The sequence below is a fragment of the Amblyomma mixtum genome, chromosome 8 (genome assembly GCF_055824585.1).
Source record: "Amblyomma mixtum isolate Tamu chromosome 8, ASM5582458v1, whole genome shotgun sequence".
Lineage (NCBI taxonomy): Eukaryota > Metazoa > Arthropoda > Arachnida > Ixodida > Ixodidae > Amblyomma > Amblyomma mixtum.
Genome location: NC_143019.1, coordinates 24,313,598 through 24,329,664, shown reverse-complemented (window position 1 = coordinate 24,329,664; position 16,067 = coordinate 24,313,598). Strand labels below are relative to the sequence as shown.

Below are 16,067 nucleotides of genomic sequence, written 5' to 3'. Positions count from 1 at the left end.
CAACAATAGCCCGCGAAAAGTTTAGAAGATTTCGAAAAGCATTTCTGTATTAACGCCACCATTATCGCTCATATTTCAGAGGCACAAATGAACCAAAAGAAGACCTTTGTGAGTCTTGTGGTGAAATTGAGCCCATAGATCACTTTTTCCTCTTCTGCCGGCGGTTCGCTGCTCTCCCCGCAGAATTTACTTGGAAATCTCACTCGCTAGACTAGGGCTTCTTCTATCTATTCCGATTCTCCATCTCCTTCGGGCAAGCGCCAAGGGATATGCGCGGAAACCAGTGTGCGATTATATTCACGACTATGTAATTACATCAGGTAGATTCCTCTGCTAGAATGAGAATTCCCTACTGTTTTCTTTTCTGCATTTTTGATTTTGTAAAAATTCTAGCTTTAAGTCCCAAAAATATCCAAATACTCCATTCCCCGTACATGAGTGCGTTTGTATCCGCTATGCACCCAGGCCAACCCCCGGCCTTGGGCATTTGCCGTTAAACCTGAGGACATCATCATCATCACCCCCAACAATCAGAAGAAGTCCGTACCGCGTGCAGCTAGGGACCAGCGAAGCCCACTCCGAACCCTTGTAAACGCGAACACGCCCTAACCAGTGCTGGTGCCGCAATGAAGCTGGAAGCAGTGATGGGACGTTCCCAACAGGCGCTGGTCGAATCCTCCGAGCGGAACCAGTGCCCCAGCCGTCCGACCCTGCACCGCCTGGGCAGCCACAAACGCACCGTGATTGTCTTCTGCGTGGCGGCGGCGGTTCTGGCATTTCAGGTGAGTTCACCTGCACTGAGGATTGCCTTGATGTAGGGAGAAAGAACCACGGGCAATTACGGCCATGCAGCCTACGCGAGCCAAGCTCTCCTTGGATCGCGTAGGCTGCTTGAAAGGGGGATAGTCACCTCCCTGCATTGTCACGCTAGCAGGGTCACGACCCAGTGGGCAATAAGCTCCCTGGGATGTTCTGTGGACGTTTTGGATATCCATGGGACGTCCGAGGGAGTTTCGATTACCATTGGGGAGCATTGGCGGACGCCATTGGCTGGAAAGGGGTCATTTAAAGGGGAAAAAACGTTTAGTACTTGTATGGTATCCGACTAGAGCGAGCGCATATCAGGACCACGAGAGTGAAATAGCTAAGATGAGGTGGAGTGTATTTGCCAGGTAATCTGAGATATTGAATAGCAAGTTGCCAGTACCCTCAAAGAGAAATTGCTTCCAGTAGTCACTATAGTCGGATACAACTCAAGAACGCGGCGGCTTTTCCCCGTCAAAGGACCCCCTTTCCAGCCAATGGCGTCGGCCGATTCTTATGCACCTGCTAGCGTGAAAATGCAGGGAGCGGAGCGACAACGCAGAGAAGGGATCTATCCCCGACTACAGAAGTGAGTGATTTTCCCCTTTCATCTACCACTCCCTGTTTTGTCACACTAGCAGGGTCACGAGAATAGGCGGATGCCATTAGCTGGAAGGAGGTTCTTTGATGGTGAAAAGCCGCTGTGTGTACAGTTCAACGCGTAGCACGTACAGGTGGAACTTAAATTCACACGCTTGTTTCGCTGATGCTTCTGTGTGAGAGCTATTTGACTCAGGTCTCTATTTTTTACGCAGGTGGCTTTGGTCCTGGCGTTATTCCGTCCGACCAGGATGACCCCGGACGAGGTGATTTCTTTCAAGAGCCTCCTTGAAGTGAGTACGGAAAAAAAAATATTGTTGACGCGCTTTGCTCTCTGAGCGTTGGTCCCAAATGCGACAACTTGCCTATTTCACCGCCAATCTGACGGTGCTCAGCAGTTTTCAAACAATATAGCTGCTATGCTTCGTTTAGAGACTCTGGCCTCGTCCATTGTTAAACTTAATCGGCTAAATGATCGATTAGCTACCTGTGCAGAGTTACAAGCGCAATGCAAAGAAAACAATGAGCTTAACTACGGCTATTATGTGACATGGCAGCTCTTCACTGCACGTCATCGATGTTTTGCGACGTAAGCCGTATCGGGTACCGAAAGTTTCAGTCGGTTTGAGGAGGCAGAACAATTCGCTGCCATTTTTAATCGGGAGAGACCTTGGGTTCCAGTGGAGGCATTGCCTACTACGGCTAGCATGCACTCGCACGATATTTGTGCAGCTGGATCATAAGTCACCGTTTCCAGTATTAACAGTAATCCATTTAGAAGGAGAATACCCCACGCTCACAGTCGTCCAGGTTGGTCTGTCATCGGGCACTGTAACATGCAGCTGCAAATATATAGCTCACGCTTGTGTCTTCAGCGATCAAACAAACAAACTTGATGTATCAAACAAGCTTTTCCGGGATTGCGGCTTCATTGGCGTCGGTAACTGAGCATCCTGCAATATCACTGCATCACGTGACTACCCTTTTCATTGTCAGTAACTTTCTCTCTAGCCGATCAGCGTTCAGTTTTTCTCCATAAGGTCACGTGGCTCCCTCTTGTGACCATTAACAGCCCAAACTCTTGTTGTGTAGAGAACTGGCAGCCTTTTGCTGTCGCTTCCACTGTTACTTGTGTTTTTATTTTATTTTAGCGGGCTGTACCGCTCAGGTGGTATCAGGGTCAAGTTGGCTCACTTTTAGGGCACAGAAGTGGTAAACAGCACCACCCTTTGGTCATGGTCTCTGACAGCGACAGTCGAACCCTCTTAATCGACTTCTTATTGGTTGGTTAGTTGGGCCCTAAGGAAGGCTTGGTAAAGAATTAGCTCAATTTATCCTGGCCATGTATGCTACACAAACGTGTATGTATGTATGTATGTATGTATGTATGTATGTATGTATGTATGTATGTATGTATGTATGTATGTATGTATGTATGTATGTATGTATGTATGTATGTATGTATGTATGTATGTATGTATGTATGTATGTATGTATGTATGTATGTATGTATGTATGTATGTATGTATGTATGTATGTATGTATGTATGTATGTATGTATGTATGTATGTATGTATGTATAGACTCAGACGGACACCGCTGTGGTGATCACGTCTGAAATTGAGACCTTAAACATATTTCTTCTGACAAGTAACGAAAAAGTGACAGGGTTAAGTGGGACACCTGATAATTCTCACACGGGAAGTTCTATAAGCCACATTGAGTAAATTGTGATTCAGCTCGATGGGAATTGACGGCTTTCAATTAACAGTGAAATCAATTAAAACAAACTAAATGCTTAGAGGTTCGCGAATGGCCATGGCAATCACAAGGACTACTGAGAACAGCCTCACAGTCGCAAGAAGCTGAGAAAACAAGGTGTGAAGACCCGAAATAACAATGCAAATGATTTTGTTTTGATTAAAAAACAATCAACCTTATTCGGCTGTCCGAATGACAGCTATCCCCTGACTATCAGATGTAAATAAGCAAACGCCGCTTTGGTTTTGTTCATTGAGGTTAAACTTCCCAAAGCGACTCAGGCTATGAGGGACGCCGTAGTGAAGGGCTCCGGAAATTTCGACTATATGGGGTTCTTCAACGTGCACTGACATCGCAAAGCACATGTTCGCCTCTATCGAAATTCGACCACCGCGGCCAGGATCGAACCCGCGTCTTTTAAGGTGAAAGCCTTTAATGCCTCATTGTTGTCGACAGGAGGTTGTCAGCAGAGGTGTCACGCTTTTCTAGTCAGACCAGAAAAAAAATCTTTTTGCACGAAAAATCTTTTTCCGCAGCCGAGCGTGCTAATGGCTACGCTACTTCCTGCCAACGCGTATGTACTTCTTGTCTAGGACGCTGGAGAGTGTTTGCAGAAAGGCGTCGAATCAGACGGATGCCTCCCAAACGCCCTGCAGTGTCTTCAGCAATTAAGATTCACAAGCGGTTGTGTACTTAATCAACATCTTAACCACACATAAGTGGTACAAGCAGCAACACCGCGCTAAAGGCTGTTGCCTCACCGCACTTTAGGTCAACAAAGTGCCCCCCTGAATTTTTGGGGGGGGTCAGCAGTCGGGCGCCATAAACACTGAGCCACCGCGGCGGTTCCCAAATGCCGCTTTCATTCTGCGTCGTGTACCAGCGTTTTTTTTTTTTTGCGATGACAGAGAACGAGAAGTGTTCCGCAAGCGCTGCAGCGACAGATTAAGAACAGAAGATAGGCTTCGGTAGCGAAAAAATGAATGCTACCGAAACTCAGTGCGCATCGTCGCCCATAGGCGCTCCGCAATCGCTCTCGGTGGATTATGCGAAATTGAGGTGTTTGAATAACTTTTTCCTACCAACCTCCAATTAATAATAGGCCTCACTATTCAGTATGCGAGTTCAGGCTTATTGCTTCATTCGTGTTTTTACCGCATGATGATAATGATAATCATTTGATGCCGCTGCGTCTAGTGCCATCTGGGGGATCACATGCTGACTACTTAATGATAATCGTGGCCTCCGAGATTAATCCCGAGATCACGAGCGCGGGGGTGATCTCGGAGGCCACGTGATAACTGAAATTCGCCCTATGGCAGCGATGCCACTGGATAGACCTCGAAAACTTCGATATCATATCCGATCTGCGTATAGTGCTCTGTGATACTTCGGCCCAATCCATGCACGATAACCAATTAATAAAAGAAGCTTGTCGTGTAATGTTCGTAGCGCGATACGAAGACGTAATGGTGGCTTGGTGGCCCTCATTCTGACTGCATTCGATCGGTTCTGCGCAGGATGTCGATTCACTGACCGGCGCAAGCGGCGATATAGACTAAATGGCCCCCTGCAGCGAAGCCCTTGAAGAAAAGCCGGAGCTTATACAATTCTGCGTAGAATGGATTTCGCTCGCCATTTTCGATCGCTTCGCTTGTGCAATGAAAAAAGATATCCAGCGCTGAACCTTGTTCTGGGCAAAAACAGAAAAAAAAAACGTTATGCATGAATTTATCGTGAATACATGAGTGCGTACCTGAAACTTCAGTACCGTGTCTGTCTGCATACCACCCTTGATAGAAAAAAAAGGGTGTTGCCTGACGTGGGCGTTCGGTTCTGCCTTTCTCTTTCGAGCAAGGCGTGAATCCTGTATGGCGTCGCATGTGGGGGGTACAGTAGCAATTGCGCATGCCCAGCAAATCTCCGTGCATGCGTCTTGGTTCTGTGCACACTGACCAGTCCCAACATATTATTTGCCCGTTTGTCTGTAGCTTTCAGAGCGTTCTTCTTAGAAGAGAAGGCGTTGCAAGTATATGCTTACCCGTGGGCTGCTGAAACAATGAGAAGACAAGGATTTGTGGTCGGAAAACGGCGTGCAGCACTTAAAACAGAGTGAGCCAGCTATCTCAACGTATTTAAACTCAGAATAAAGCGCTCATAGAGCTGCCCGCATCTTGCGTATTCGTATGTCTTCCAGTATGTGCGACATCCGGTTGCACAACAGTGAATCCACCACTCCATCCACATCCAAGACCTTCCAAAATGTTCCTGACCACACTTCCACCTTAATTCGTGTTCCGTTATCATTTTCTGGAACGCTTAAACGTGTGGTCGCCTTCAGTCGCCGCCCCCTACACCCAAGTTTCACAGCGCACCCACAAACATTTGTCAACTCCGCACCTACATGCCTTCCATGAAGGAAAAACAAAGTAAAATATCTGATAGGACTCTGCATCTTTCAGTTAGTAGCGTCACAGCGAACCACGGTGCAGCGAACGCGGAACCTAGTGCTGTACTGGTCAAATTTCGCGGGCTATCTTTCGCAGTCCATGAACGCCATGAACGCGAACTTGTTTCGCCATCTAGCGGTAAAACAGAAAACTGCATGCAAAAACAATAAAGTATTTTGGCTTGAGAGAGGGATTAAGTTAAAGAATGTCGGTCATAAATAACCGTCCGGGCGAGACGCACATTTTTTGTCCTTCCAGTTCTGTTCCGTGAAGGTCACGCTCTGATGTGTGGTCCAGTTCGTGTCTGGTGTGATGGCGCCACCAGTTCCGGCGTGGTCTAGTGGCTAGGATACCTGGCTTTCACCCAGGAGGCCCGGGTTCGATTCCCGGCGTCGGAAAAGTTTCTTTACGGTCTCATGGTGTAATGGTTAGCACTCTGGACTCTGAATCCAGCGATCCGAGTTCAAATCTCGGTGAGACCTTAAAACTTTTTTTTTCTTCATTCGTTGAAACTGCATTTTTTTGCAAAATTCTGGTAAAGCGAAAACTTTATCGTCATGACGTATTGTTACGAAGTGCAGCTCTGCCAAACCACTGCGTGCCAGCCCCGGGTTCAGAAGCGGTAGGCACTTGTATGATGGTCTTTTCGTGCTTACCTTATGCTCAGAAATAGCTAGGTCGGAAAACAACCTTCTGCATTTAGCCTTCCTGGACATAAACGGTGCGTACGACAATGTAAAGAAGGAATTCTGTGTGTAAATATACCGAGATAATAAAGTTGGAATTTGGTGGAATGGATTAAGAAGTAGGACAACTGTCAAGGTAGACACAGCATTAAGGCACGGTTGTCATCTATCACTGCTGCTGTTCATGATTTATATGAGAAATATGGAAATATAGGCTAGCTAGAAGAATGTAATCTAGGTTATGATCTGTCGTGCAGATTAGGCGGAACGGCCATGAAGCAGCGGCTCCCCGGTTTGATATATGCGGACGGTATATCAGGTGTCCAGCTAAATGTAACCAAGCTTTTAAAAAACACGAGGTGTCCTAGTCGTCTGAAACCAAATGAGAGTTGTTTAGAGTCGCGTGACCTAGTCCGCAGTATTTTTTTCCTTCTTCAAGGTTGACTAATTAGTTAAGGTTAATTAACTAACTTTTTATTATTGACCTGATGAACAAAGTGTTAATGGAAAAGTTGTAGATCGCTTTGAGAAACAGCTTACTGAGACATTTGCAGCAAAGTAATATTTACGTAAAGTAGTTTTTTAACCGGCCTTTAACCATAACCCGCACAATAAGAAAAAGCTTCCACATTTCAACGTCCCAAGACGCGCCTTAAAGAATAAAATCCATTTTTTCCTGAAGTCCTCTCCTCGATGAGACTTTGGGTGCACATTGGGACAGAGAAGTGAGCGAGCAGCTGGTCACGTGACAACTTTCTTTTAAGGCCTATAAATAAAGCTACGTAAATCGTAACTTGACGGAAACAGCACTACTAGCGGTTTTTCGAGGTGATCTAAAACTTATGCTTTCACACTTTCTTCCGAAAGTTAATAATTAAAAATTTAGCTAATTAAACTCAACTTATGAATTAACTTTGAAGAGCGAAAAAAATACTCAAGACTGGGCCACGCGACTATGAACAACCCTGAGTTGGTTTCACTGTACTAGGACACTTCGCCTTTTTTAAAACTTTGGTTACATTTAGCTGGGACACTCGGTATATTGTACTGTTAGCTAACAGCCTCTAAGATTTACAGACTTTGGTCATTTTTTGTGGAGACGAAGAAGACTCTGTAGGCTTCACTTTTAGCGTAACTAAGTCAGGACTGGTGGTTTCAATGGTTCCACTGATCAGGTGCTTACAACACAACGCCATGATATACTCTTTTTGGCAGAATACAAATATCAATGAGTTTGGGTAAATTAAGGCCAGAAATTCGTGGAAATGCGTGAACAGGCTATTAGGACAAAAGGGCAAAGAGATGCCGCTATAATGAAGCATGGAGCATTATACGGCCACAACAAGTATGAATAACAAGTAACAATAAAGTCAACGGAAAGCTTTTTCCCGAAGCCTTTTCATGTACCGTCTTTGTCAAAAGTAACCAGGCTGCATGGTTTGCTTCTAGCTTGTATTATGGAGCCCTTGTAGCTTTCCTAAAGATCAAAAGGCACTGGAAGGTAAGAAGACCTCCAGTCCTTATCTTTAATGACGATTTCAGCTGCAGGGAAGCTGTAAGGGCTACACTATACGCGCTGGAAGCAAACCATGCAGCCTGGTTACTTTTGACAAAGACTGTACCTGGACTTATGTGGAAATATTTCATTTGATATTTGGAAAGAAAAAACGGCGCCAGGGCTTACTTTTGGGAAGGGGCTTTCGTGCCTAAGGGCAGCTAGAAGTTCAGTCGGGGCTTGAAATAAATCAGAGAGCTGTTGGCAGAAGTGTTCTAAACGCATACAGTAAAAATACGCATATACACAGAAAGAAATTCAAGGTCGTGACAGAGTTTCTATATTAACATCTGTTTCTTTTTTTTTTTCATTGCAATTGAGACAAATAAATGGATACAGAATGTAAGGCTGGCAGTAACGTCCCGATTTTTGAAAACCAGTAGGTGCCATTTCTCCTTTAAAATTTGCTTCGTGCTAGCGAACGCCAGCATTTTCGCCGGTGGCAGTTCACTTGCCTACGACACTGACGCTGTCGGTGTTAGCGAGCTGCAGGGAGAACTGATGCTCATTTCTGAAGGCTTGCAAGAGTAGTTTTGACGAATTTGTGGAACGCGACAGTGACACCCCCGTGTACAAAACGGAAACATATGTTGAAATTTGTAGCGAATGCTTATGGTGCCACAAGGCATCGCTGCTGCATGGGCTAGTCTGCAATGATGACAAAGGTACAGTGAACACCGACGAAAGCTGTGGTTGCCCCGTCGCTTGACGTCAGCAGGTTCGCACTTGAGTATACGCAGAATAAACGGTTTAATTAAGTAAGATATTACTCGCTTGAGAGAATTGCGTGTTCATAATCAAAATCCAAATCAAGTCCCTGTGCTTCAAAACAATATCATGGATGTGACGGCAGAAAAAGATTCACATGGGACATAGCAAACTTACCCGCACGGTGTAGTTTGCTGTTTATTGATCGGAAGTATCTTCCACAGACCCCCCCCCCCCCCCCCCCCCTGCTTCTTTAACCTTTTTCTTAACCGAAAATTCCTGTCCCCCCCCCCCCCCTTCCGCCCGGCCGCATTGCTGTTAAGACATTTGCTTGTCAATTTTATAGTTCGCTTTCTCCATTTTGGGTCGATATTCCTCATGCACAAGTAACTGAAAACATTCTTAGCCCACTGTTTTTCCCTCGAATCAATACCTGCTCAAATTCTATCTGGCGACTAGCTTCGCTGCTCGCAAATGATGCCTAGTGGTTGTAAGGGCGTGTCCCTTCAGGTCACGACCCCCAACACCTCTCCCTATGATTAAATAAATGTTTTCACCACCATCCCATGTCACCTCGTACCCCCTGATTTGGTGTATTGCCAAAGCAAGTCTACCTACCCCACGCTGCTAAATACTATTTTTAGTGGTAGCATAATTAGTTCTATCACTAATTAATTTGCGATGCCGTCTATCGGATGCGCCACGAACCACAGCCAAATCTACCTGCGTGTTATCAGCAGAGTCGGCTCGCCTGTTTCACGCCATATTGACAACTTGCTGTATGGCTGTAACCGAGTTATTTTCGCGGTTGCACAAAGCGGAAGCACCAGGACGCGGACGACGACTCTGAGAGCGTGGACAGCGTGGACGACGACTCTGAGAGCGTGGGAAGCGTGCACGACCCCAATCTCGGAGGTGACCCATCGACTGCCGGCAGCGCTTCTTCCGGCCGGCAGCTGTGGTGCGTCTTCGAGCCCGGTCGCGGGGACTACTCAATGCGCGACGTGCCGGCGTCGCTGTGCACCGTGGTGCTCTACTGCTGCGTCCACATGACGGCGCGCGGGGTGTCCTACCGGCGAGCCGAGGACGAAGGCCCCGACGGGGTGGACGCCTTCGCGTCCCTGCGACGCCGCCATCCGAGTCTGCCGCTGTACGCGCTCTTGGGCGACGGCGTCCAGACCACAGCGGTCTTCTGCAACCAGGTGGGTGGGTCTTCGTGTTGCGTCCCGTTCATTGAAGCTATGGCTGTATGTATTACTCCCTGTGGTGCAGGGTGAGGCCGTCATATGTTCGTTACTTTTCGTCGAAGGAGGATATATGCGATCAGCTTTATATGAAACCAGAACTGCAAGATCTCGTGGAAACGAGCACTTGCACCGCTGGGGCCCATTGGAAGTCTTGTAGGTCCGTGTGAAAGCAGCACCCCAAAAGGAGCGGACCGAGTGTGAGAAATTCGGAGAGGTGATGGCAGTGTTACGTGTACAGGCCAAATCGCACTCGTCCAGAGTAGAGTTAATTACTGTCCAGAGTGCTCGAGTGGTGATGAGGAAATGAAGCAAAAATTCTAAAACAGGTATATTGATCACTGGTAATAATTGTGCTCGGGAGGCATACGAACCGCACAGGAACAAGCGCCTTGGCCAACAGCAGAGCAGCATGTGAACTTGCTTAACTTCATTTGCTCCGCGGAACAACGCTCCAGCGTTCTAGACGAGTGCGATCGGGTCTTGTATACGGAATATGTCCTGAATCGCTCTACCCTCTCTCTGAACAGCTAGCTAGGGTAGTGACCCGCTTCACGCCGTCAGAGTTGCGGAGCATTATAGTGTGTGTGGTCTCAGAATAATGTGGACACACCGCTGCAAGTTGGTCCAGTTATTTTCCTCAATACAGGTTGATGTATGTGGGGCGAATAAGAGCTGCTACCTGACGGCATAGACGTTTAGACTGAATAGGGACGTCGCCAGGATGTTTGTGGACTATAGGATACACGACGAAGGACAACAGTTCACGCGATCGCACGACATACCCTAAACATGTAAACGCACCATGGGGTATGTACTGAAACCTCAAACACCCTTGCAACGTCCCTATTCAGTCTAAACGTCTATGCCGTCTGGTAGCAGCTCTTAACAAGCGAGGTGGCGAGGGAAATTTTCATTCCTATTGAGCGACCGGTTTTGCTGACAGCATAAATCGGATTTATACCGATCGCGCTCGCCTCGCCCCCGGGTTTTGCGTCGGAAAGAGCTGGAGCCGTTATGTATGGCGGACTTCGCTCTCTCTTGACGCCGAACACTATTTACGTGGATGTTCCATTACAGTGATGCATTACGAAATGCAGTGCAACTGCCTCGTCGCTTTCTGTTGCATCTATGCAAAACGATGTGACGCAGTTGCGCGGCTCCACCCCGAACGAACTGAGCTCTGTGGCCGGCAAGTGGCTACACTCGAAGCAGCTCGACGGGCTGCTCTTCTTCTACCGGTCGCACCGCACATCCACGGCCACGGACGCCGAGTTCTTCGAGCATATGGGGCGCATGCGTGACGACCTCGGTCGGATGGGCCTGTTCGTGTCGGCCGTGGTCTCCTTTTACAAGGAGCAGCCCTACGGCCCGCTGTCCCCCAGCAGGTCTGTCCATCACCCCTTCCTTTTTCTACTCTGCCATAGGTTCCGTTGTGCAGCGATAAGCGAGGCTAAAAGCTGGGCCCCAAATTGGTAGAGTAGCCGGGACACCACAGGGCTCCTGTATATGTGAGCATGGATGTTCTTGATACCGACACATCCATGTAGTTACGTTGTATACGTGCAGAACTTACACACTAGTCGGACACGGGCACAGGACAGACGCAACACGGGACCTTCTACTAGAAGGAAGAAGGCTTCTAGACATAGATATCTTCTGTCTTACATACTGTATATGTCTCTGCTATTAGCCATGCTGTCCAGACTGTACTAATAAGACACGACGTGTTTTGTACTATAAAGTTTATCTACTAAGATCACGCACTGAGACACGCGCCCTCGGCAGGAACAATAGAGGGCCCTGCTAAGATACCTGCGCAAGCCCTCCAAAGGGCACCTCCATTGCAATTACCTTTTATCTCTCACTTACTGCAAACCTTTGATAGTAGAGAGTTCATGCTGGCAGCCTGCAACGGAAGATTAAATACTCAAATGAAAACGTACGCGAACAAGCACCATTTGAATGGACACTGTCTTCAATTTGGTGTAGGTTTCCCCACTAGTCGAGATATCGCTACGCTTCCGGACCCTGTGGTGGAGGCAGTGGCATTGGTAATGACGATTATTATGGCGGAGGCATCAGAGTTTAACGGTAAAGTGTGGGAGGCAGTCGTTAGAAAATGGGACATAAAGGATTAGTGCAGTCACTCAGGGTGAACACCTGAACCACGCCGTGAGGACGTTAAAAGAGAGGAGTGGAGGACGAGGTTAAGTCATTTAAGCCCTGCTCGACGAAGAGTAAGGTATAAGGTTCGTTCACAATGATTCCCGGCGTGGCCGCGGGGGGGAACAGCGTGCTGTCGCTGGTGCAGGACATCGTGGTTCTACGCACGCACGACTTGACGCCTACCCCGGAACGAGCGGCCGCCTGTCCGATGCCGTTCGCCCTGAACGGCGCGACGCGGGCGCCGAGCATGTCGCGGCTTCTGGCCGACCTCCGGGAGACGCTGCCTGACTTCGAGCGGTCAATGGCGCCCCGGCTGCTCTTCAGCGTTACCTTCGAGGCGGCGAGCTACTTCCTCAACAGCTCGAGCTCTTTCCACGTGGGTCCCCCTCTCTCGCAATAAAGCTATGCTACAGAGGAGAACACGCGACAAAGCTGATTTTGACCTGTTCAAAAGCCAGGTTTTGTCATGCGCGCTCCTATTTCTTTACAACCAACTTTCCTGCGGGTAAATTTAAAAAATCGCTTTCCTGGGTGTCACTATAACTGGCGCCATCTGTCGGCCGCCGATAACAAACAGCGCGTAACTGACTTGATGAGATTCACTGGTCACTGACCAATGACCAGTGAATCTCATCAAGCCATGATTCCTGACCAGACGGTATGCCGTCGAACCCTCGACTTTAGCGCGTAACTGAATGCGTCCACGCATGCTTTCGCGTCGCACCGCATCTGAATTGTCTGAGGCTGAACCGTACAAACTTAAAAGGTTTTCAGCTCGGATATTTACTACCAATGGGCTCCAATTAAATGGAGCCCAATGCAGTCTCTGTAAAAATTTCTCGCTTTGGACTTGGACGACTGAATCCGGTCTTGCCACTTATTTTTGAAGGGTTAATCCAAAATAGTTACGGCTGTTCCACATAGTTAAAGCTTAGCTGGTAGGACTACTACCCCAGGCAGGCTGTGGTTCCGGGTTAAAACCCCGGACCAGGGCGGATTTTTCTTAAACCGTGAAGTTTTGAAGAAAGCTATATAGCTTCTCTTCCAGTTTATGACGGCGCTCAAGAAGATGCTGATGATAACTGTTGTCTACTCTTTAGTTATACGTACCTCCCTGCCTGGAAAACAAAGAACAGTTCAGCAATCTCACTCCTGGAATATAAACTACATTTAGGCGTCATGGCAACGGTGCAATGAAGGTATGATAGATGCTACGTGGCGCTTAACGTCCTAATACGACATGTGCGCAGGAGGGGGACCCCGCGGTCAAAATGGCGACCGACTCGAACTACTGGCAGATGTGCGAGATGACCGCCAAGATGGGCTACAAGCACCACTACTCGCGCCACGGCGACTGCCAGGTGGTGCACAAGGACCGCTTCTGGCAGGCCGGTTTTGGACCGAACTCTTCCCGCATGTTCGACGCCACGCGCCATTTCGCCGGCGTCGTACTCTTCGCAATGCACGCCGACGACGCCAGGGGTCGCTGCGGAGAGCAGCACGGCCTGACCAATCACGTGCGGCGATCGCTCGACCAGTCTGCTACGCCCCCTGCAACCGCTAGAAAGGGCTAACGACGGCGGTGATTTGTGACACTTTAGACGTAACTGAGACTACCCATTTTCTTCCCCGACTGCTCATGTGCAAACTAGTGGAACCAGTGGCACCAATGGATGCTTATACGGGATCTATTGGTTTCAGAACATCCATGCTTGTAAAGGGGTAGATCTAATAGAAGCAACAAGGAACATTTAATGCATTGTCGTTTCGGACCACATCGTATGCATTACCTTTAAAGATGATCCATTCTTGAAGCAACGCAAACACAAGGACGCAGGAACAGACGCACACACGTTAAGTTTTATTGTGAGTATTCAGTTTTATTAATGAGGAGTTTTATTGGCTTATTTGAAGTAGTCATTACGCTCTTTCACCTTATTTTTTTCTTCATTTGCGCACCTGTAGCAGGAGAGTGTTTTATCGGTGGTTATGTGGCCTAGAGGTGGACCTTAGAGCAGGGACCCTTTCGCATGAGCTGGAAAAACAATTTTCAGCTCAATGCAAGGAGTAATGTACTTATTTTTTAGTGATATCCAATGTTGATACCAATTTCGGTGAGTACATATGGTATGAGTAAAATACGAGACGACCAAAAAGGCATTTTTGTTCAACTTGCCTGATGGCGTGAAGTTTTTGAGAAGAACTATTGCCCCCAAAAAAGGGATGCTTCTGAAGCGTTTAGATCAAATGGTTATCAGTAAATGCCGAACAGTTTTTGGCTCCAGTGGATGGTTATTCAGAACCGGCGGTCTAAAAGAGATGTTTGTCATTTTTTTTAGAACCGCTCTAAAAAAAGTTGGCACTAGGCCCGGCGCAATAAAAGCTCAGTTGGAGACCTAAAGCTGTCGGAGTTAGTTGTGACGACCCCACATAATGCGCAGGTCCACACGGGACGGAGAGGCAAGAAGACACCGTATGGCTCAGTTTAAACAAAAATGATGTAATCAATAATTATACATTGTACATCAGAGGCTGGGGCGTCCGAGCTTACGTGGCGACGCCTTCATGGGGGCGATGGATGGTCTCCGGAGTTGCGATCCGTCGGTGGCTGGCAGAAGCTGCGCGCCGTCCGGCTTCGGCGCTGAAGGACCCTTTTTCCTGAACGATCTCGTCCTCTGCGTGCCTTTCGTCCGCACTCGCCAGCTATATCTGTTCCGCCGGCCACGCCCGATCTCCTGTCTTCCCGACTGGAATGTTTTTTTCTTCCTCCTTTCCACGGCAGCGCCCTGCGGCATCCCCGACATCCCTGGTTGGAATGTCGTTTGTCTCCCGCCGGCAGCTTTCTTCTCTTGTCCTTGTACGGCCAGGCATGCCTAATTGGGCTGGTTTTCCCTCCCGCCGGCGCCTTTGCTGTGGTCGCCTCCGCTCAAGGAATTTCGCTGGGGCTACTGCTGACAATGGCCCTAGACATTCCTGCTACACTAATCCGCTGAGGCTCGGAGGGGCATTCCAAGCATCCCACTTCCCATGGTCGTCGCGAGGTTGTCGGCCTTGTTGATTGTTCACGGTTGAGCACAGAGAAAATTCCGCCGAAGGTATGGGCCCTGGTAGCTCACGCACGGAACGTCACATAGTTCTTCATCGCCTTAGCTCCGACCTTAGCTCCGACAGAGACAAACTTTCTTGAAGCACTCTTTTTCCCCTCTTTCTCCTTTTTCCTATCACTCCATTCCAGTACGCTGCGAAACGGCTGCTAAAAAAAATCAAAAGAATGAAAGAATGACGTTTCGCTAACGTTGCTTGTAAAATTTTGAGTGCATGTCCTTGCAAATATGGCCCAAAAATGACTAAAATGAACGGGAACAACGTCAGCGGCATCCGAATTCAACATTTCTGCCCAGTGGGTTGCAACTGTGCGGGAAGAGGGTACAGTGACGTCAGAAGGTAAAATTAAGGGGCAGTATGTAATTCCGACCACAAGGGTTGCGTGGGAAGCATACAGAAAGGCAAAATTCTTTATTTTGCGTCAGCCCCCTGGGCGCATAAATTTTTGTGTATCGGTAACCCCCGATTTCCCCTGCACGGGAGAAGTAGCAAACCGCTCCAAAGACAGCACTCTTTCCCTTTCTTTTTTTCTCTCGACATGTTGACAACAATATAGTCAAAGGGAATGGCAGTAAACGCAGACCTAATTGTCATTCGCCGATGATTGCTTTTCTGAATGCACTGAGGTGCGACTTGCATATGGCCAAAGACAATGAGCATATTTAACCATCAAGCAATGTCAAAAAGCAACTGAAGCAAAATAACTTTATGGATTTCGCAATAATCATTAAAGGTCTACCCAAGGACTACCGAGTGAAAAAAAGTTAATTCAGAATTAGTTTTCTGTAGCAATGCTGACGATCTTGTTAAAAAAGGGCAGCTTTTACGTTTGTTGTGTAAACAACAGTGGCCCATCGCACTGCTTGGTCTAGCCATTTGCGCACGTTCTCCTCAAATTCACGCGCGATAATCGTTTCCGATCTCGCGGAAACGCGGGCAACAGACGGCTGCAGCTAGCGTCCTCTCCTTTCATGTCAAAGAGCAG

The 16,067-nt window shown here is 47.9% G+C and overlaps 1 protein-coding gene and 2 non-coding genes across 3 annotated transcripts; all 3 read left to right on the top strand.

Annotated features, from left to right (window-relative positions):
- Window positions 1-626: 626 nt before the first annotated feature.
- On the top strand, window positions 627-13,565 carry LOC149331725 (endochitinase-like). Its single transcript, XM_089556845.1, has 6 exons — window positions 627-782; window positions 1,620-1,697; window positions 9,383-9,766; window positions 10,961-11,196; window positions 12,104-12,353; window positions 13,228-13,565. Exons 1-6 carry the CDS (start codon window positions 627-629, stop codon window positions 13,549-13,551), a joined length of 1,428 nt encoding a protein of 475 aa, XP_089412971.1. The 3' UTR covers window positions 13,552-13,565.
- Window positions 5,942-6,013, top strand: TRNAE-UUC (transfer RNA glutamic acid (anticodon UUC)). The gene has a single exon. It is a non-coding gene; the product is annotated as a tRNA-Glu (tRNA).
- On the top strand, window positions 6,026-6,097 carry TRNAQ-CUG (transfer RNA glutamine (anticodon CUG)). Its single transcript has one exon. It is a non-coding gene; the product is annotated as a tRNA-Gln (tRNA).
- Window positions 13,566-16,067: the final 2,502 nt, after the last annotated feature.

Bases quoted from the DNA above. Each gene is read 5' to 3' on its own strand.
- LOC149331725 (XM_089556845.1), top strand. From the start codon at position 627: ATGAAGCTGGAAGCAGTGATGGGACGTTCCCAACAGGCGCTGGTCGAA. The intron at 783-1,619 runs GTGAGTTCACCT...TTTTTTACGCAG, and splicing joins CGGCGGTTCTGGCATTTCAG to GTGGCTTTGGTCCTGGCGTT. The intron at 9,767-10,960 runs GTGGGTGGGTCT...GATGTGACGCAG, and splicing joins CAGCGGTCTTCTGCAACCAG to TTGCGCGGCTCCACCCCGAA.